The 21,081-nt window shown below is 42.5% G+C and overlaps 1 protein-coding gene across 1 annotated transcript; it reads right to left on the bottom strand.

Annotated features, from left to right (window-relative positions):
* Positions 1-5,729: 5,729 nt before the first annotated feature.
* On the bottom strand, positions 5,730-10,432 carry LOC123405160 (exosome complex component RRP4 homolog). The gene is made up of 7 exons (XM_045098959.1): positions 10,234-10,432; positions 10,000-10,101; positions 9,857-9,881; positions 9,520-9,591; positions 8,606-8,671; positions 6,682-6,750; positions 5,730-6,220 (listed from the first exon to the last, which is right to left on the bottom strand). Exons 1-7 carry the CDS (start codon positions 10,386-10,388, stop codon positions 5,789-5,791), a joined length of 921 nt encoding a protein of 306 aa, XP_044954894.1. The 5' UTR covers positions 10,389-10,432; the 3' UTR covers positions 5,730-5,788.
* Positions 10,433-21,081: the final 10,649 nt, after the last annotated feature.

Genomic DNA, 21,081 nt, shown 5'->3' with positions numbered 1-21,081 from the left:
GCAATGGTACATCTACGAAGTGGCTCTTAAGTACCGTACGTATGGGATGATTTGGCAATCTGTAAGGCCTTGTTTGGCACGGAGGGATTCACGAGGATTCGAGAGGAAAATTCCCGGGAGGGCCAGAAACCCCACAAAACTTCGGGCACCCATTTGGTAAGAGGGGTTTGCTTAGCTGAATCCCCTTCGCTCCCCTTCAATCCCTTTCTATCCATATGTTTCAGGATCCTCCTCGAAGGACTCGTGGAAGCAAAGCCCCGAGGATTTGAGAGGATTGGGGTGAAAGGAAGGGATTCACCAAATCCCCTCAAATCCCCTCCTCTCCAAACCTCCCCAATCCACTTCTACCAAACAAAACCTAATTGGGCTTTAGTGGGGGTCGGGGGCACCCGGAAAAATCAGCGATGGAGAGTGTTTAGTTAGAGGGAAAGGAAGTTTACGAAATCACTAATATTAACATGTAATTGAGAAATATAATTTTATAATCACTTCCACTTTCCGAGATTGCAATAGCAACCTAGAAGTTTCTTTTTTTTATAGAACCATATTTTCAAAACGTTTTATTTCTTGAACAGTACATCCAAATTTTGAATAATTTTTATCGTTAAATTCCTCGCATCGAGATCTTCAAAACCAGATCACATATACATACCTTTTCATGAACATTTTTTCAAAAAAGAAATGAACGAAAAAACCGTGCCTCTCGCGAAAAAAAAATGCATTTTTCCTGTTTACGAGAGGCACGGTTGTGCCTCTCGTGGAAGCAAACATGTGCTTCCGGCGAAAGAATGCCTCTGGCGAAAGCAAATCCAGGCCTCTTGTTGGGGATGTTGCCTGGGCATAAGCTGGCTAGTCTAGCCCGGCTCACAATGTGTGGGACTGGGCATAAGCCGACCCATGAAGGGCAAGACTCCACATATCTAAACTCAAGACTAGGCACAAGACTGCCAAGACCTTGGGCCGGCTTGCGTGTAGGCCGGCTCAGGAGATCACGACCCAAGGCCGGCTCGAAAGGTCACGTCCCAAGACGGCTTACGGGATGCCGACTTAGGATTTCTGATCCGATAAAGAGAACGGGACGGGTGCGATTCGAATTTATTGTAATCTCGGAGGCTTGACTCGTTATATAAGGGCTAGCCCCGAATCGTCCAAGAGGACATACCTCTTATCTACTTCTAATTGGGAAGTCCATACATCGTTTCGTTAGTACTCAGTCATTAATGCAAACATAATTTGGAAACCAAGAACCAAATCAGTTTGGAAATCAAGCCGTTTCATCGGATTCTGTTTAGCTATTATTTCTAAGCGGAAGTTTGTAGCGGAAGTACAACCCTGAGCGGTACTTCTGCTCTGTTTCCTCTCTATCTGAGCTGAGCGTAGTACCGCTGACCGGAGCGGTAGTACCGCTCCAGCGGAACTTCTGCTCCTCTTCTCGTGTCTATTTGGTTGCCCGACCTGTTTCTTCCATGTAAGCGGAAGTACCGCTCCCCTGAGAGGTACTGCCCCTCATGCATAGTTTTTGGGCATAAAACGGTCACTTTGTTCCTCCACTATATAAGTGAGTCTTCTTCCCCATGAAGACTCACCTTTCCCCCCCAAAGCTCCATTGTTGCTCCAAGCTCCATTTTAGCCCGATCTCTCTCCCTAGCCAACAAAACGTGTTGATATTCTAGGGTATGGTTGAGAGGGCCTAGATCTACACTTCCACCACGAGAAATTTGATTCCCCCCACTAATCCCTTGCGGATCTTGTTACTCTTGGGTGTTTGAGCACCCTAGAAGGTTGAGGTCACCTCGAAGCCATATTCCATTGTGGTGAAGCTTCGTGGTCTTGTTTGAAGCTTCCAATTAAGTTGTGGAGATTGCCCAACCTTGTTTGTAAAGGTTCGGTCGTCGCCTTCAAGGGCACCACTTAGTGGAATCGCGACACCTCACATTGTGTGCGGGCGTGACCGCGTGAGGAGAATACGGTGCCCTTAGTGGCATCTTGGGGAGCATTGTGCCTCCACATCGCTTCAACGGAGACGTACTTCCCCTCAAAGGGAAGGAACTTTGGAAACACATCCTCGTCTTTATCGGTTCTACTTGTGGTTATTTCTTACATTTACTTGTATTTACTTCTTGCTTATTATTATCGTTGTTAGCATCATATATGTTGCTCACTTAGTTGTATATCTAGACAATCTATTTGTTGCTAAACCTAATTTTTTTAAAGAAAAGTTTAAATTTTGTTAGTTGCCTATCCCCCCCTCTAGTCAACCATATCGATCCTTTCATCTAGGGTTCAGCGGCACTAGCAATGGAATAACAATGTCCACTGCCTTGATTATGCCATGGTGTCGGTCCGATATGATGCATACCTCCCTATCAACAACCACCTTGTGCCTCACATGACCCATGAACCACTCCCAGTTGTCTTGGTGCTAGGAAGGCACCAAAGAAAATGCAATTGGGAACACATTGTCGTTTGGTGAGTGGGCCATTGCTACCATTAGTGTGCCCTTGTATCTGTCGGTCAAGAAGGTGCCATCTATAGACGAGACCGGACGGCAATGCGTAAATGCTTCCACACATTGTCCATAACTCCAGAAGGCACGGTGGAACACTTCATGGTTATCATCGAAGACATGATACACGCCCGGGTTCCTATGTGCAATTGCTCCCCACAATCTGGGGAACTAGTTGTATACTTCTTCGTAACCACCATACAACATCCTAATAGCATTTTCCTTGGCCCTCCATGCCTTCCCATACTTGACTTCATAACCATATAGTTTTTTCGTTGTCCTCATGAGAAACCTCACTTTGACAGTGGGATCAACATCTATGTATCTCAGAAATTTGTATCCGAGGTACTCAGACGTGAGATGACGGTGTGTCGAACAATCATGTTTCTTTGGTGGTGTGCAAAAATGAGTAGGAACACAACTTCTTAACACCCATTCTCCGGTTTCTTCTAACTTTCTTGCACGAACCTTCCATGGGCATCCTTCATCTCCTTTCTCACACTTCATGGTGTAACGCAAATTTATGTCAGAGTACTCAACATAAAATGGCATGTGGTTCCGAATGGCATAGTCAGACAACCAAACCTTCATGGCAGCCAAAGTTGGAAAATTCACTCCTTTCTTCAAATAAGCATTCTCGTCCTCCTCCTCATCCCTTGGTTCGCCTGGATCAAGGCAAGGTGTTGGCTCAATCGTCGTGTTTCTCATGCCACCATCAACTACAGCTTTATGGGCAAGGCTGAGATCTCGAAACAAGTGAGTTCTTTTTTCCAAGCCGGTCAACTCGAAGTGAATTTGGTTTTCCTCCTTCGTGAATCCATCCTCGTCCAATTCTTCCACACGACCTTCGGCATCTCAGTCATACCCATATAGACGCCTAAAAGGTAACTCACAATCCATCTCCTTTCGCGCTATGTACGCATCCAAGTCACCAACATCAATACCATGAAACCCTTCCTCTACCTCATCAACATCACCATCACCATCCTTTTGAATTACTTCCTCACTAGCAATCACATCAACTTCAAATGCTTGGTTGGTTGGTGGTTGGCTACAAGCATTAGGGGCATACAATTCAACCTCACTTTCTTTGCTGGTTGATGGTTGGCTATAAGCATTGGAGGCATCAATCATAATCCTTTGCTCAACAAAAGGCACACTTGTCCTCTCGGTCATTGGGGAAGAGACAAGCCGGTTCAAGTCAATTGCAACCCGAGGAGGTTCAACCTTGATGGCAAACAATTCAAGTGACTTCTCTTCTGATTGGTCAACTTTTTCCTTGTACACATCCCAATGCAAGTCAAAGGTGATAGACATACTTTTCAAGCGAGATTTTGCTCCAACTCCAACAGCATACCTTCCTATTAACTTAATACCATTATTGAGGTCCATCCACTCTAAGACATGTCTCACTTTTGCAACAAGCTCATCATAGCTAGGGCTTGTATAAAAAAACAATGGCTTCCTCATCCGCGACGGCATTGTTAGTCAAGAATGTCTCCTTGTCCATATAATGAACATTAACAAGTCTCCCCATCTAAAAACAACAATAATGAATTACGCACATCAATGACAATTGTTGGTTGCCTAAAATCATTCCATTATACCTCCATCATATCAACACTAAATTATTAAACAAAATCCACAACACATCCTCTATTAACATATTGAACAAAATGCCCCAAAGGCCAAAAAAATATACCAACATATTGAACAAACCATCTAAATAATCTAACAACTAAACAAAAATCTATAAAACTAAGAAATAATCTACTAATCTAACATCACCCATTCTTCACAAATACTCTCCAAATAAGATGTTAAAACAAAAATAAATTGAAGGGATTAGGGGAGATTTAACTCAAGGATGCTTGGCGGGCTTGAATCCACAAACATTGGTGGAGGAGGGAGTAGATCAGGGGAGGGAGGTGTGTGTGGGGGGGGGGGGGGAGAGGGGCGAGAGAGGGGGCATATACGTTTCTCTCGTGGAGGAGGAAGAAGATGGACCGGGTGGGGCGGGCCCACGCGGCTGATTCTCTTAACAGGGCCAGACGCCAAGGTCCATGAAGTCCGGATGTGGAGACCAGACGCTATGGTCCCTCGCGTGTGGCCCTTTGCCACGTCAGCTTGTCAACGGAGCGGGTGATCAAGCAGGTCCCTATCAGACGACATGGTCCCTGACGTCTCCTGTGTAATCCAGACGACAGAAATGTTGACATCACGTAAAAAGGTTAGATTAGAAAAAAAATAGATCAGATCTGAATTTTATTAGCCTTACTCTTACGTTAAAACCAAAAAAAATGTCCTTCGATGATGGGAACGCGCCTGGCCCGGAGCCTGATTAGCTTCGTAGCTAGGTCCTGTGTCCTTTGGGTGCTTCTGCACCTCGTCTTGTACTACTGTACATAACAGTACTGTTTTTTGTACGCTTCTGCCCGGTTAATGAATATGCACTGCAATTTCCTCAAAGGAAAACTGGATAGTTGTCGGCGCATCTTCGACTCTTCAGGCACAAGAGCTCTGCCGAGCACGCAGATGGTAAGAACGACCGCTCCAAGGACTTTTTAACGGCCTCCTGAACGACGAAACTGGGCTAAATTCCCAATGTGTTCGTGCGTTTTTGTAACCAGACCTTTCCTGGTTACTTTCTATCTCCCGTGTATGAATTTGCATCACTCCCGCCCAGTCCCCAAATGAAAACAAAAAACAGGTTTATGAAAGTGAACAGTGGCCTACACGGCAGAGCATACAAAATCTCCCTCGATAGCAGCCACTCCACTAATTACAGGCACGCGACAGAGTGGAGCAAGGCTCCACATCTCAAAACAGTTCTAGATCTGTTTGTTTTCGACTACGTCGGCGCACATTGGCTCTATTTTCCTTTACCAATACTCCCTCCGTTCCTAAATATAAGACCTTTTAGAGATTGCACTATGAACTACTCCCTTCGTTCCTAAATATAAGACCTTATAGAGATTTTACTTTAGACTACATACGGAGCAAAATGAATGAATCTATACTTTAAAATATGTCTATATACATCACTATGTAGTTCATAGTGCAATCTCTACAAGGTCTTATATTTAAGAACGGAGGGAGTACATACGGATGTACATAGACATATTTTGGAGTATAGATTCACTTATTTTGCTCCGTATATAATCTTTTAGTGGAATCTCTAAAAGGTCTTATATTTTGAAACAGAGAAAGTATATGATATATCGTATAGGTCAGGTACTGTTACTCTACAAATCAGCCAGGCAGGCAAGGCCAAGCTGCATTTTACCATGGCCCATTCATCCTTCTCGAGAGATCCGCTCGACGCTTGGCCTCTCTCTCCGCTGTCTGGACATAAAATTGAGCTCCGAGCATGTTGTTTATCTCGATGTTTGATGCTAGACTTGCTTCAACGGTCTGGATTATCAGTTCAACGGTCAGAGTGAATCCAAGGGCTGAAAGCATGCGCACCACATTGGCAAGCCGGCAAATGTGCCTTCTAGTTGCTAGTGGGGTAAAAGCCTCCACTTCCATGCTCAACTTATGTTGTTCTTCATTCGAGTTAGTCTCTTCATCCACCACGACATGCTCGCCGACCCAGATGAATCCATTGCAACCAAGAATCAAATCGGCATCATATTGCTCAAGATGATGGAAATGCTGCTTTCGCCGTTTTACCAAATAGGCAGGTACTGTGAGCAATTGACCCCTCTGAAGCTGCAAAGAAAAATCAAAACGATTCAACAGGTTAGCACGTTGTATATTGCCACAGGAAGCAATGCCGGTTCTGAAAGAGGTGAGACTGTCATAACTCCTGCAATCAGATACAAATCATCAACCTATGAGATATCTGGACTTAACAACATGAGATATCTGGACTTAACAACATGAGATATCAGGACTTAACATGTCTATGAATTAGTTCATCAACCTGCTTTGCATTACTGCACCGGGTAATCAACATCGACCAGCTTTTCACTTTTTCGAAAAGTTCAAAATAATGACAAGAGCCAGCATTGCAAGGATAGAGCGTTCAGCCGTTCACAATAATGCATATCTACCGTGGGGGCATCTAAAAGGAACAGAATCGTCACATAAAAAGGCAGCATAACCTAAACTGGTAGAGCACTACCCAATAATAATACTCCTAGATGACAAAGAGTTGGTCTGTTATCTACCTTTCCATATTTTTGACTCCTTGGCTGTAGGTCAAGAGATCCATCATGTTGGATATGACGAACTTCAGCCTGATAATTGGTTTCATGCAAAGTAGCAGCATCAGATTTAAACAGTGCTCATCCAGTAAATAAGCAATAAAGGGTGACAAACTATAAAACATAATAAACGATGACAAGCCTAAAAAGGTTTCCAATATCATGAACTCCCCTAAGGATAAACAGTAAAACAAAATGTAAGTTGGTGTAACACCCCTACCAATGAACAAACAACCTGGTTACAAAATGGGACCCGTCTCTGAAATTCTTCACACAGAAGTTATACTCCAAAAACACCACTAAATTCTCTACATCACAGTACTAAATACTATGCCATCAGAGCATGACCATTCAACCACTTAACACCTCATGTATTGGAGTCGTAATGTGTTACATGAACTGCATGGATGGACATTTGAATTTCACCATTGCTATGTGTTATATTGTTTATTAATGCAAGTCGTGGATGTCTATAAACAAATGAGACTATTGAAAGTTATGAGATTATTACTTTCCAGACTTGATGATAATTATAGTGTGATAACACCATGTAATATTGATATCTGGGTGTTACACTTGGATACATGAATAAACTGAGAGCAAAGAAAACATAATGTCTAATCATTCCCGGGGCCCTTGCATGTCTGAAGACAAAATGCCTTGATTGCAAGCAAACAATCAGAGACTAGTTGACAAAATGCACAGAAAATTTTCCACACCAGAACTCTATGCTGTACAAAAATTAATAACGATGGTAATCCATTCATCTGATATACAAAAAATTGAAGAAAACATAACACAATTCAAAGAGAAGGGCTTGAGCATTTAGGGTTCAGAACTTTGGATACTAGATGAAATCTATCTCATGTTAGTTTCTTTATATATTGTCAGTTTTGTGATTTATTTATTGTTATGGTATTCCTTGGGAATTATCATCAAGTTAGTGTAGAAGTATGGCGCAGTATAAGTAACGTACACTTTCTGGTCTTATTTGTTTTCAAGTTCAGTTAAGACCTTATCGCAGAAGCAGGTTGGCTCTACAGTCACCATGATGTTCCTATATTGAGAAGGGTTGCGGCCGTTGTGTTGACTCAAGTCTCGCTCAGAAAGTTTAAAACCTGAAAAACCATGGTAGATGACACGGAACTCTTTGTGTTCTGTGCTCCCTTATTACGGTTTATTTTTACCAAGTGCTACAGTGATATATTTATCTCAAGGGTGCAAGTTGGCTTTGTTCTTCCACCTAATAAGGGCCAAACTTGCATCCTCTTTCGTTGTTCTGATTTTCCATCTCCTATCTTTGCTGCCCATTGTTTCTGTTTTCCATCGCCAACTTTTAGTCCATACATGCTCTTCTGCTCCATCTATTTTCAACCGCCAGTTCCAATGTGCTATTACTTCTATTTCCTGTCTATTAGTTATTCCACAACTACACATATTGGCCACCATATACCTCTACCAGTTCCTACTCAGTTCATGAATAATTATGTCCATCTGCTCTGTTGCAAGATTTCTTCTACATTCTATTACTAGCCGAACCCATCTACCAAGCAAGTGAAATATCGGGGCACACGCTAATGTCCCAAATACAATTGAGCCGTACAATTCTGAATGATGTCTCACTGACTGGTGGATAAGCAGTGAGAATGATGGTTCAACCTAATATCAACTGCAAGATAGGAAGAAAAAGCAGAAGAAAAGGTACCGCCAGGACTTATAAACATATTTGCAGTGAACAGGTGCAGAGAAATATGCCAAGCTGGAGAACTGAACAGCCTATATCATTGTTTATGCATATTTGTAGTTTGGACTTTTGATACGGCGCAGAGATATATAAGAAAAAATATATAATTATTTGTAGAGAAGGCGGAAGGAAAGTGATACTTACACAAACAAGGTCATTTTCTTCAAGTATACTCCGCATATTAAGCTCATCAACATCAGTTCTCCGTCTCTAATAGGCAGGTAGGCAGAAAAAACATTAACCAGAATATTGGTGATGGCATCTGAACAAGTAGATAGTGAATGAATCACACTGTGATGGCATGACCATAGTTAGCCAGATTTACACATGCCCTCTAATTATTCATATGGAAGTGTATCCAAATAAAAATAAATAACATGAGCAATTATACCAATACAAAATAGTTGAAGCTACTAATAACCTATCAAAATATGTAAAACTGATTGTGCATCCATGTATATACTACGAGGATCTTTAGCTTTGTGTTAGAGTTCGAAGTACAAGCCTCAGCAGTGTCTAGAACTATCCAAGTATCACCAGGAGCTAAGCAACAGAAAATTAATGGACATCCCAAGATCCCGGCAAGATCAGCCAAACCCCAAGAGCGTGAGCGCACGCCCATAACCTTCATTCTTTCTTGATCCAAGCCAACACTGCTTGAATGATTGGTCTGGTCTCTGGTGTGCTTGAACGTGCGCTCATTTTGCTGTTTCCAGAGCATCCAGGGTATCAAAAGGGTCACAGAATCCATCCCCTTGTGTAGGGGTCTTGGGGTGTGATGGCGAGCAGCATGCCACCAGTCAACGACGTTTACCCCTGGTGTTGATGGCTGACAAGATGCACTTAACCAGGCAATGACCTCATACTTGGGTAGTTGGGTTGTTTACAACATAAAACAACTATCTCAGTTTGAACCTTGAGCTTTAAGGCAAAAGGTACAGCATCGCCATGGACTAAAATCCGTTTAATTACATTCAGGTGTGTAGCGCATTCCTAGCAGGAACCATGTTATAAAAAATGAGAAGAACGTTGAGAGAGTGACACCAAAGTGCACGTACCTCACTGACTCGGCCAATAATGATATCCCCTTTCTGTGGCTTATACCTCAAAAGGTCCAAGAGAAAAATGAGCTAAGCCTAGAAGTCCATCCACAATTTAAAATGTCAGTCAAATACATTTGCAACCAATTGATACTCAGACAAACAACTAGTGCCTTCAAGGAATTAGAGTAGAATGCAGAACTCACTACAAATTCGACTATCTATTCCCTGCCATTTAAATCAATTGTTAATATAACAAGTTATAATGAACCCAAATATCTAGAGTTCGATTCGGCACAGATAATAACCACCCTGCTCGAATCCAACACGCCATAATATTTAAGTATGAAACTACAGCGTGCACTACAATAATCCATTCACTGAGACAAATATAAGCCCACCAATCAATGCATTGCCAGGCAGGGAAACAGAAACCAGTCAAGTCGCTGGAAACTGGTAGAGCGGAGAACAGGAGGAAGGCAGGGAGGGAGAGAGCACCTTGCCCGGAGCGCCCTCACGCAGACGAGATTTTGGACCCGCTCCACCACGCCGCACACCGTCGCGACGACCTCCCCATCCTGATCAGACGTGCCATGCCCTCTGCACGCAAAACAAACACGCGCGCAAGCCCGAAAATCAAAATCAGTCCATCAAGAAACACGAGCGAGAAAACACTATTAGACATCGCCGGGGAGGGGGAAGGGGAGGGGACGGCGGAGGGCGGGCTGTTACTTGAGGATGCTGTCCTCGGGGTTGACGGGGATGTTGTCCGCAAAGGTGACGGCGGCTGCGGCTGCGGCGGCGGGGGCGAGGGTCTGGATCTCGTGGAGTGCGGCCTCGAGGCGGACCCTCTGTGTCTGGTTCAGTCGTAGGCGGAGGTCTCCCATCGCCGGGGAAGAGAAGGAGGCGGCGTCGGAGGTTGTCGGCGTTGCCGCCGGTCAACGGCGAAAATTAGTCAAAACCTCAGGATTTTGTTGCCCAAACCTGGCCATATGGGCCCGTGCTTGTAAGGCCGGTTCGCGGGCGGATTGTTGGCCCGGCCCGGCACGGCACACGGATAAAAGAGCCGGACTCGAGAAATCACAAATTAAGAAATACTTTTTTTAAAGATTATTTTTATTTTTTAAGGGTGTGACAAGTGACGCATTACATGTCTGCTAGTTTCATAATTTGAGATTTTTTTTGGAGCACACTAGGTAGCGCCGCCGCATGGCTGCCTTCCCATGCGGCGGATCGCTCATCATCTTTACTAGTCAAGTTTCTGTGCAACACCCTCATTAATCATGTTTACAGCGAGCGCTCTGCTTCCAAAAACGTTGACCTTACTTGAAAACAACTTCTATCACCTACTCCGGTCCATTGCATGTCGGGTCTAGAGGATATAAAAAATACAAGTTGCAAATACAAGTTGCAAAGGAAAGAGACAACGAAGAGAAAACCAAAACAAAATCAGGAAGGAAGACCTCTGCTTCTGTCGATTCATGGCCTGATCAAGCTGTATTAAATGGAAAAAATGAACAACCACAATACATCACATAAGCAGAACAAAAAAGGGAGAACTAGATTGAACAACACAGGTGTGCCATACCACAAATTCCTGACAACATATGTGTTTGGACTAGAAATGAAAATACAAGGTTTTTCTGACTACAAGGGTGTCGAATTGCCATACAAAAGAAACTCCAATGTTTGCCTTACTACATCTATATGGGCACACACAAAAAGCCATGAACGCTTGTTGAACTCCTTTGCCATGGCATATGTGAAACATCTCCATATCTTTTCTTCATGTGGTTGATGAGTTTTTCATCTGTCGAGCGGTAGAAGAAACGGGCATGTTACCTGATGAGTTTTTCATCTCGTGAAATCTTGGTAGGTGGTCTTCGTGTAAATGGACTCTCAGTATTCGGCTGCTGGTAGTGCTGGTGCACATGTTACCTGTCAAGCGGTAGAAGAAGCAGACAAAAAACAACTTTCCACATAAATGGACTCTCAGTATTCGACTGCTGGTAGTGCTGGTGCACATGGCATAGGTTTGTGTGGTGCGTGCACTTTTATAATACAAGTTACCAGGTTGTTATTATCTGTTTTCACTTTAGTTTTTAGATAAAAAATGTTTCAGTTGCCAGTATAATTAGGTCTGCTTACCGTGATTAAAAAATGTTTCATACGGTTGGACCCCTTTAGCAATCAGGTCATTCTCAGCTTTGTCCCACAAGGACGGCCTTTGAGGTAGCCACCTGACCCCGTGTGATGGTGATACTGCTTCTTTGCAACATTGTTCTTGTTTCTCTCTGACATTTCCTTACTCTTGTCCTGACTTGTAGGTCACAAATGCGGGCCAGTGATCTCTAATCTTCTCAAATCGGCCGACGAATTCTGGAGTCTTCCCTTGGTCGACATACCTTGATTTCAACTCTTTCTTCCATCTCCTGAATAGTTCTGTCATCTTCTTAAGAGCACACGCCTTCACCAGTGGCTCTATAACTGGCTTATTCGGATCCTCCTCTGGCGGTAGGGTGAAATTTTCCTTCAACGCGGTCCAAAGATCATCTTTCAGCCTATCAGTGACATAATCACCTTCAGGGACATTGTCGCCCTTAGGCTTATTCCATTGCTTGATGCTAATTGGGATGTTGTCCCTAACAATAGCTCCGCACTGAGCAGAAAATGCGTCCCTGGTCCTCTTGGGTTCAATCGGTTGGCCATCGTTCGACAATTCTGTCATCGTGAACTTTTGATCCTTACCCAACCTTCTCGTCGGGCCTCGTCTCGTTACCGAAGTTTGGCTCGATCCGGACTTTTCAATAGCTCCCTCCTTCGTCCGGTCACCGAAGCCGTCATCATGGTCTCCTTCCTCCGGGATTCGGTAGTCACCGAAGCCATCATGATAATGTCCTTCCTCCTCCATTGTTCGATCACCGAAGCCATCATGATAATGTCCTTCCTCTGGGATTTGGTAGTCACTGAGTTCGCTGAGTAAAAATTCGACATTACTACCGTCGCCGTGGATTATATCCCCCAAAATTTCTTCTTTTTCCATGTCTCTTGGAATATCCATTGTTTCTGCAAATATTACAAAGTGGGGGAAGCCCTTTATACATAATCCCAAATATTAACATAAAAGCTTAATTTGTAACTTAATCTAATCTAAATATTTTATAATTTTTATAACTTTATTTGCTATTGAAACTGAATATAATCTAAATATTTTTATAATTTTTATAACTTGTGTCACATTGGGGAGTTCAAAAATGTACCCAACATATTCTAATATGACTGTAATACACACACATGGATTCGCAGTTAGACTACGTCTTCTCACACACATGGATTCACAAATAGGGAGATGGAGAGATCGATGGACGTGCTACCGGTGCGTCCACGGGCGACGACGGCGGGCTTCGGAACGACGATGGGCGACGGGCGACGACGACGACGACGATGGGCTTGGGGGCTACGGCAACGACGGCGACGGCGACGACGACGACGGCGATGGGCTCGGGGACGACGACGACGACGATGGGCTCGGGGACGACGACGATGACGACGATGGGCCCGGGGGCGACGGCGACGGGCTCGGGAGCGACGGCGACGGCGATGGGCTCGGGGCGACGACGGGCTCGTGAGCGATGGCGACGGCGGGCTCGTGGAGGAGGCGCGAGCCAGCGGCGACACACTCATGGAGGAGGCGCGGGCCAGCGGCGACGGGCTCGGGTGTGACGGCGACGAAGAGAGAACGGGGGAATGGAAGTTGGTGGAAATTTCGGCAACTCCCGCAATATATGAACACCTTTGTTCCGGTTGGTGGCTCAAACCGGGACCAAAGCACACCTTTAGTCCTGGGTTGTTACACCAACCGGGACTAAAGGTCAATTTTGACAACTCCCGCACTATATGCGAAACCTTTGGTTTCGATTTGTGGCCCCAACCGGGACCAAAGGCACACTTTCGCTGGCCCAAAAGGGTGGGAAGAAGAGCATTTTCGTACTGGTTGTTGGCTAGAACCGGGACAAAAGGTCTGTCGGCCCATTTGATATTTTTCATACATTTACTGATTTTTGTTTTGAGCTAAATGACCCTTAAATTTAAAAGTACTACAAATGAACTCTGAAAATGTTGAAAGTTGGCATGGTATAATCATTTCACACACATAGCATGTGCTAAAAAGTTGAGAGGGTTGCGGCAAAAACTGGATACACATCGTGTACAAAAGACACAATCTCTTTCGAAGTATTAGGTTTCATACGAAAACTCATCTATTACAAAAGCGATTTCATTTTTTTGAACTTATTTGAACTCCAGACTTTTTGTGTGTTCAAAACGCACCATTCAAAGACACATCGTCAATTTTCAACTATTTCTAACTTCATTTCGTATTTTTCATGCATTTACTGATTTTTTTGAGCTAAATGACCCTTAAATTGAAAAGCACTACAAATGAACTTTGAAAATGTTGAAAGTTGGCATGGTATCATCATTTCACCCACATAACATGTGCTAAAAAGTTAAGAGGGTTGCGGCAAAAACTGGACACACTTCGTGTACAAAACAGACAATCTCTTTCGAAGTATCACGGTTTCATACGAAAACTCATGTGTTACAAAGGGATTTCATTTTTTGAACTTATTTGAACTCCAGAGTTTTTGTGTGTTCAAAATGCACCATTCAAAGACATGTCATCAATTTTTAACTATTTCTGACTTCATTTGGTATTTTTCATGCATTTACTGATTTTTTGGGCTAAATGACCCTTAAATTGAAAAGCACTATAAATGAACTCTGAAAAGGTTGAAAGTTGGCATGATATCATCATTTCACCCACCTAGCATGTGCTAAAAAGTTGAGAGGGTTTCCACAAAAACTGGATGCACTTCGTGTACAAAACGGACAATCTCTTTCGAAGTATCAGGGTTTCATACGAAAACTCATCTGTTACAAAGGGACCTCATTTTTTGAACTTATTTGAGCTCCAAACTTTTTGTGTGTTCAAAATGCACCATTCAAAGACACATCATCAATTTTTAACTATTTCTGACTTCATTTGGTATTTTTCATGCATTTAGTGATTTTTTTGAGCTAAATGACCCTTAAATTAAAAAGCACAATAAATGAACTCTGAAAAGGTTGAAAGTTGGCATGGTATCATAATTTCACCCACATAACATGTGCTAAAAAGTTGAGAGGGTTGCGGCAAAAACTGGATGCACTTCATGTACAAAACGGACAATCTCTTTTGAAGTATGAGGATTTCATACGAAAACTCATGTGTTACAAAGGGCATTTCATTTCTTCACTTTTTCTTCGCTTGTGTTCCTTGCTTATTGCACCGTAACCATGGATAATCTTCATCGTTTAACAAGGTGCTTGGGTCAACGTTGACTTTGAAGGGAGGAATTTCATGAAACTTTTCATAATCTTCAGACATGTCTCTCTTGCCCTCCAATCCCACGATGTCTCTTTTTCCTGAAAGAACTATGTGGCGCTTTGGCTCATCGTATGATGCATTCGCTTCCTTATATTTTCTTTTTCTCGGTTTGGTAGACATGTCCTTCATATAGAAAACCTCCTCCACATCATTGGCTAGGACGAATGGTTCCTCTGGGTGCGCAAGATTGTTCAGATCCACTGTTGTCATTTCGTACTGTGGGTCTATCTATACCCTGCCTCCTGACAGATTGACCCATTTGCAATGAAACAAAGAGACCTTAAAATCATGTCCATAGTCAAGTTCCCATATGTCCACTATGTAACTTCTACTGCCCCAGACAACAGCGCCAGAAAATGACACGTTGACACAGACTGGCCTTGCGTTGGTTTTTCCCTTGAAGAGGAAAGGGTGATGCAGCACAGGAGCAGTAAGTATTTCCCTCAGTTTGAGAACCAAGGTATCGATCCAGAAGGAGAGTCTCGTCAAGTCCAAAGTACCTATGCAAACACAAACAAGCTTGCACCCAACGCTTCAAAGGGGTTGTCAATCCCTTCAAGATTGTTTGTAAAGTGAGATCTGAAGGCGGAAAGTGCAACGAAGTAAAAAAGTGTAAGGCTGAAAATATGGTGTGGAGTAGACCCCGGGGCCATAGTGTTCACTAGAGGCTTCTCTCAAAATAGCAAATATCACGGTGGGTGAACAAATTACTGTCGAGCAATTGATAGAACCGCGCAAAGTCATGACGATTTCTAAGGCAATGATCATACATATATGCATCACGTCCGAGACAAGTAGATCGATACTTTATGCATCTACTACTATTACTCCACACATCGACCGCTATCCAGTATGCATCTAGTGGTATTGAGTTCATGACGAACAGAGTAACACCTTAAGCAAGATGACATGATGTAGAGGGATAATCTCAAACCAATGATGAAAACCCCATCTTTTTACCCTTGATGGCAACAACACAATGCGTACCTCGCTACCCCTTCTGTCACTGGGTGAGGTCACCGCACGGTATGAACCCAAAACCAAGCACTTCTCCCATTGCAAGAATCATAGATCTAGTTGGCCAGACAAAACCCACAACTCGAAGAGAATTACAAGGATATGAAATCATGCATAAGAGAGATCAGAAGAAACTCAAATAAGATTCATAGATAATCTGATCATAAATCCACAATTCATCGGATCTCGACAAACACACCGCAAAAGAAGATTACATCGGATAGATCTCCATGAAGATCATGGAGAACTTTGTATTGAAGATCCAAGAGAGATAAGAAGCCATCTAGTTACTAGCTATGGACCCGTAGGTCTATGGTGAACTACTCATGCATCATCGAACAGGTCATGGTGTTTATGAAGAAGCCCTCCGTATCCGAATCCCCCCTCTGAGAGGGCACCAGAACGTGCCCCAGATGGGATCTTGCGGAGACAGAAGCTTGCGGCGGCGGAAAAGTACTTTCGATGATCTCATGATTTTTTTGGGATTTTTAGGGAATATATAGGCGCAACCCCTAGGGCAAAGGGCGTCCAGGGGGCCCACAAGCCTGTGGGTTGCGGCCTCCCGCCTGGCCGCGGGGTGAGGGCTCGTGGGGCCCGTGGGCCCCCCTGCCTTGGCTCTCAAGTCTCGTGATCTTCTTCCGTTACGGAAAAATTCTTTTCGGGGATTTTATTCCGTTTGGACTCCGTTTCAAAATCTCCTCTGAAAGGGGTCAAAAACATGGAAAAAACTGGAACTAGCACTTGGCACTGAGTTAATAAGTTAGTCCCAAAAAATATATAAAAGGCATGCAAAACATCCAAAGTCTGACAAGATAATAGCATGAAACCATCAAAAATTATAGATACGTTGGAGACGTATCAAGCATCCCCAAGCTTAACTCCTGCTCGTCCTCGAGTAGGGAAGTGATAAAGAATGAATTTTTGATGTGGAATGCTACCTATCATAGTTGTACCTTGCAACTTCTTTCACGTGACATGAATGTTCAGATCCGTAAGATTCAAAACAATAGTTTGCTATTGACATGAAAACAATAATACTTCAAGCAAACTAGCAAAGTAATCATGAACTTTCAAAATAACAAGGCCAAGGAAAGTTATCCCTACAAAATCATATAGTTTGGCTATGCTCCATCATCCTCACACAACTAATGTAAATCATGCACAACCCCGGTATTGGCCAAGTAATTGTTTTTGCACTCTTACTTTCTCAAACCTTTTATAACTATCACGCAATACATGAGCGTGAGCCATGGATATAGTACTATAAGTGGAATAGAGTGTGGTCGTGGTTGTGAGACAAAAAGGAGGAGATGGTCACATTGACTCGGCGTATCAAAAGGCTATGTAGATGCCATTAATAGATATCAATGTGAATGAGTAGGGATTGCCATACAAGAGATGCACTAGAGCTGTAAGTATGTGAAAGCTCAAAAGGAAAACTAGTGGGTGTGCATCCAACTTGCTTGCTCATGAAGACCTAGGGCAATTTTGAGGAAGCCCATCATTGGAATATACAAGCCAAGTTATATAATGAAGATTCCCACTAGCATATGGTAGTGATAAAGCAAGAAGCTCTCAATCATGAAGAACATGGTGCTATTATGGAGCACAAGTGTGAAAAAACATAGTAGCATTGTCCCTTCTCTCCTTTTCTCTTTTTTTTTTCAATTGGGCTCTTAGGCCTCTTTTTTTATTTGTTTTTATTTTTGGGCTCTTTGGCCTCTTTTTTTTTGGGCTCTTTGGCCTCTTTTTTATTTTATTTTTTTATTTCCTCACATGGGGCAATGCTCTAATAATGATGATCATCACACTTTTATTTACTCACAGCTCAAAATGATGATGATTCTATAGAAAATGCCTTCGGCAGTGTACCGGGATGTGCAACGATCTAGCATGGCATATGACGTTGAAAAATCTCGCTAGCTATCTTACGATCATGCAATGGAAATATGAGAGTGACGACACAAGTCATGAGACAGAACGGTGGGAGTTGCATGGCAATATATCTTGGAATGGCTATGAAAATGCCATAGTAGGTAGGTATGGTGGCTGTTTTGAGGAAGGCATATGGTGGGTTTGTGCACCAGCGAGAATTGCGCGGCACTAGAGAGGCTAGCAAAGGTGGAAGGTGAAAGTGAATCTATACCATAGACTCACATTAGTCATGAAGAACTCACATACTTGTTGCGGAAGTTTTTATTAGTAAGGGAAGGGTTGGTAGGTGTCAACACAAAGGATGACAATCAATAGATCAATTATGCTCCGACTTCCTAACATAGCGGTTCACCATACGTGCATGCTACGGGAATCACTAACTTCAACACAAGTATTTCTAGATTCACAACACCCTACTAACATAGCTCTTAATATTACCAAATCCACGTCTCAAAACTAATTGAGAGGAATCAAAACTTCTCTTTCTACTCAATGCACATGAAGATGGAGGTTTTGCATCCTCTTTGGGTACCTATCACATTTGGGACTACTTTCATAGCATAAGCCAACTACCAAATCACGCACTGCCGTGCTCTAAAAGATATAAGTGAAGCACAAAGAGCAAAGTATCTAGCTCAAAAGATATAAGTGAAGCACTATGAGCATTCTAGCAAAATCACGATGAGTGCATGTCTCTCTCTCTCAAAAAGGTGTGGAGCAAGGATGATTGTGACACAACAAAAAATAAAAGACTCCTAAGATACAAGACGCTCCAAGAAAAACACATATCATGTGGTGAATAAAAATATAGCTCCAAGTAATGTTACCGATGGATTGAAGACGAAAGAGCGGATGCCTTCCCGGGGCATCCCTAAGCTTAGGCTTTTTGGTGTCCTTGAATTTGGCTTGTGATGCCTTGGGCATACCCAAGCTTGAGCTCCTTCCACTCCTTATCTCTTTGTCCATGAGAACATCACCCAAAACTTGAAAACTTCACAACACAAAACTTAAACAGAAACTCGTGATAACATTAGCACAAGAAAACAAACTACCACTTCTTTTGGTACTGTAGAAAACTTGAATTATATCTATATTGGTGTTGGGATACTGTATTCTCACTTTTACATGGCTAGTACCCCCCGATACTAACCATAGTTTCATCAAAACAAGCAACCAACTCAACAAAAACAGAATCTGTCAAAAACAGATCAGTCTGTAGCAATCTGTATGCTTCGTATACTTTTGGTACCTCAAAAAATCTGAACAATTACGAAGGCCTGGGAAAAAGGCATATAAACCAGCAGCAAAACAAATCAACTCAAAAGCTCTTTCTGAATAAAAATGAAAAATCATCTCGTGAGCGAAAAGTTTCTGTCTTTTTCCAGCAGGATCAAACAACCATTACCAAGACTAGTCATAAAGGTTTTGCTTGGCTCAACACAAAAAGAAACACAATAACAACAGAATTATGAAAGTGTGGATGCAACAAAACAGAAAGAAAAAGATAAATTCATTGGGTTGCCTCCCAACAAGCGCTATTGTTTAACGCCCCTAGCTAGGCATAAAAGCGATAGAATCACGTATCGTCGTCTTTGGTGCTCAAAACATAAGTGGCCCTCATCATGGATTCATAAGGCAATCTTATTAGAAAGTGTTCCATGCCCTTCCTTAAAGAAAATTGAAATCTAATATTCCCTTCCTTTATATCGATGATAGCACCGATAGTCCTTAGGAAAGGTCTACCAAGAATAATAGGGCATGTAGGATTACAATCAATGTCAAGCACAATGAAATCCATGGGTACATAGTTCCTATTTGCAAAATAAGAACATCATTGATCCTTCCCATGGGTTTCTTGACAGTATAATCAGCAAGATGCAAATTAAGAGAACACTCTTCAATCGCATTAAAACCCACAACATCACATAAAGACTTTGGAATCGCAGAAACACTAGCACCCAAATCACACAAAGCATTGCACTCTTAGTTTTTGATTTTGATTTTGATGGTAGGTTCCCACTCATCATGAAGCTTTCTAGGGATAGAGACTTCCAATTCAAGTTTCTCTTCAAGAGATTTTATCATAGCTTCGACGATATGATCGGTAAAGGCCTTGTTTTGGCTATAAGAGTGTGGAGAGTTTAACATAGATTGCATCAAAGAAATGCATTCAATCAAGGAGCAACTATCATAATTGAATTCCTTGAAATCCATGGTAGTAATTTCATTACTACTCAAAGTTTTAACATCTTCTACTCCACTTTCAATGCTTTTAGCATCAAGATAGATGGACTCCGAATCATTGGGGCACTTTTCAACCAAAGTGGATTCATATCCAGCCCCATAATCATTAGGTTTGACACAAGAAAACAAAGATTCAATGGGAGTCACACCAAGCACTTTAAGACCTTCGTGATTCTCATCACGAGAACACGCCTTTTTAAGCCATTCATATCTAGCAAGAATTTGGGCGGTTCTTTCTTGGCTCTCAATCATGAAAACACGCATAGCTTTCAAAGTTTCATCCATGTTGATTTTGGGAGGAGCACATCTAACTTTCAAAGCATCAAGATCACTAGACATTCTATCAACGCTCTTAGCCAAATCATTAATTTTGAGTAGCTTTTCCTCTATGGACGCATTGAAAATCTTTTGAGAGTTGATGAACTCTTTGATATTACTCTCTAGATCAGAGGGTAATCTATTGTAATTTCCATGAGTATTGTTGTAGGAGTTGCCAAAATTATTAGAGGAGTTACTAGGAAAAGGCCTAGGAACATAGTTTCCTCTAAAAGCATTGTTGTTGCCAAAGTTATTCCTACCAACAAAATTAACGTCCAAGCTAGCGTTGCTACTCTCAATCAAAGAAGACAAGGGCATATCATTAGGATCCAAAGGAGAACTTCTACTAGCAACCAAATTCATTAACTCGTCCATCTTAGCACTCAAATAGTTAATTTCCTCTATAGCGTGTACCTTCTTACTAGTAGGTGACCTTTCAGTGTGCCACTAAGAGTAGTTTGTCATGATGTTGTCTAGGAGCTTTGTGGCTTCCCCTAACGTGATTTCCATGAACGTTCCACCTGAGGCGGAGTCCAAGATATTTCTAGAAGCGAAATTCAAGCCAACGTAAAAGATTTGAATAATCATCCAAAGACTCAGGCCATGAGCGGGACAATTTCTAATCATTAATTTCATTC

Source organism: Hordeum vulgare, chromosome 6H, assembly GCF_904849725.1.
Source record: "Hordeum vulgare subsp. vulgare chromosome 6H, MorexV3_pseudomolecules_assembly, whole genome shotgun sequence".
Classification (NCBI taxonomy): domain Eukaryota; kingdom Viridiplantae; phylum Streptophyta; class Magnoliopsida; order Poales; family Poaceae; genus Hordeum; species Hordeum vulgare.
This window is presented reverse-complemented; position numbering and strand designations above follow the sequence as displayed.

Coding starts and splice junctions, on each gene's coding strand:
- LOC123405160 (XM_045098959.1), bottom strand. CDS start 10,388: ATGGGAGACCTCCGCCTACGACTGAACCAGACACAGAGGGTCCGCCTC. Junction 9,592..9,856: donor GGATTATTGTAGTGCACGCT/GTAGTTTCATAC, acceptor TTCTAGGCTTAG/CTCATTTTTCTCTTGGACCT. Junction 6,751..8,605: donor AAGAAAATGACCTTGTTTGT/GTAAGTATCACT, acceptor ACCAATTATCAG/GCTGAAGTTCGTCATATCCA.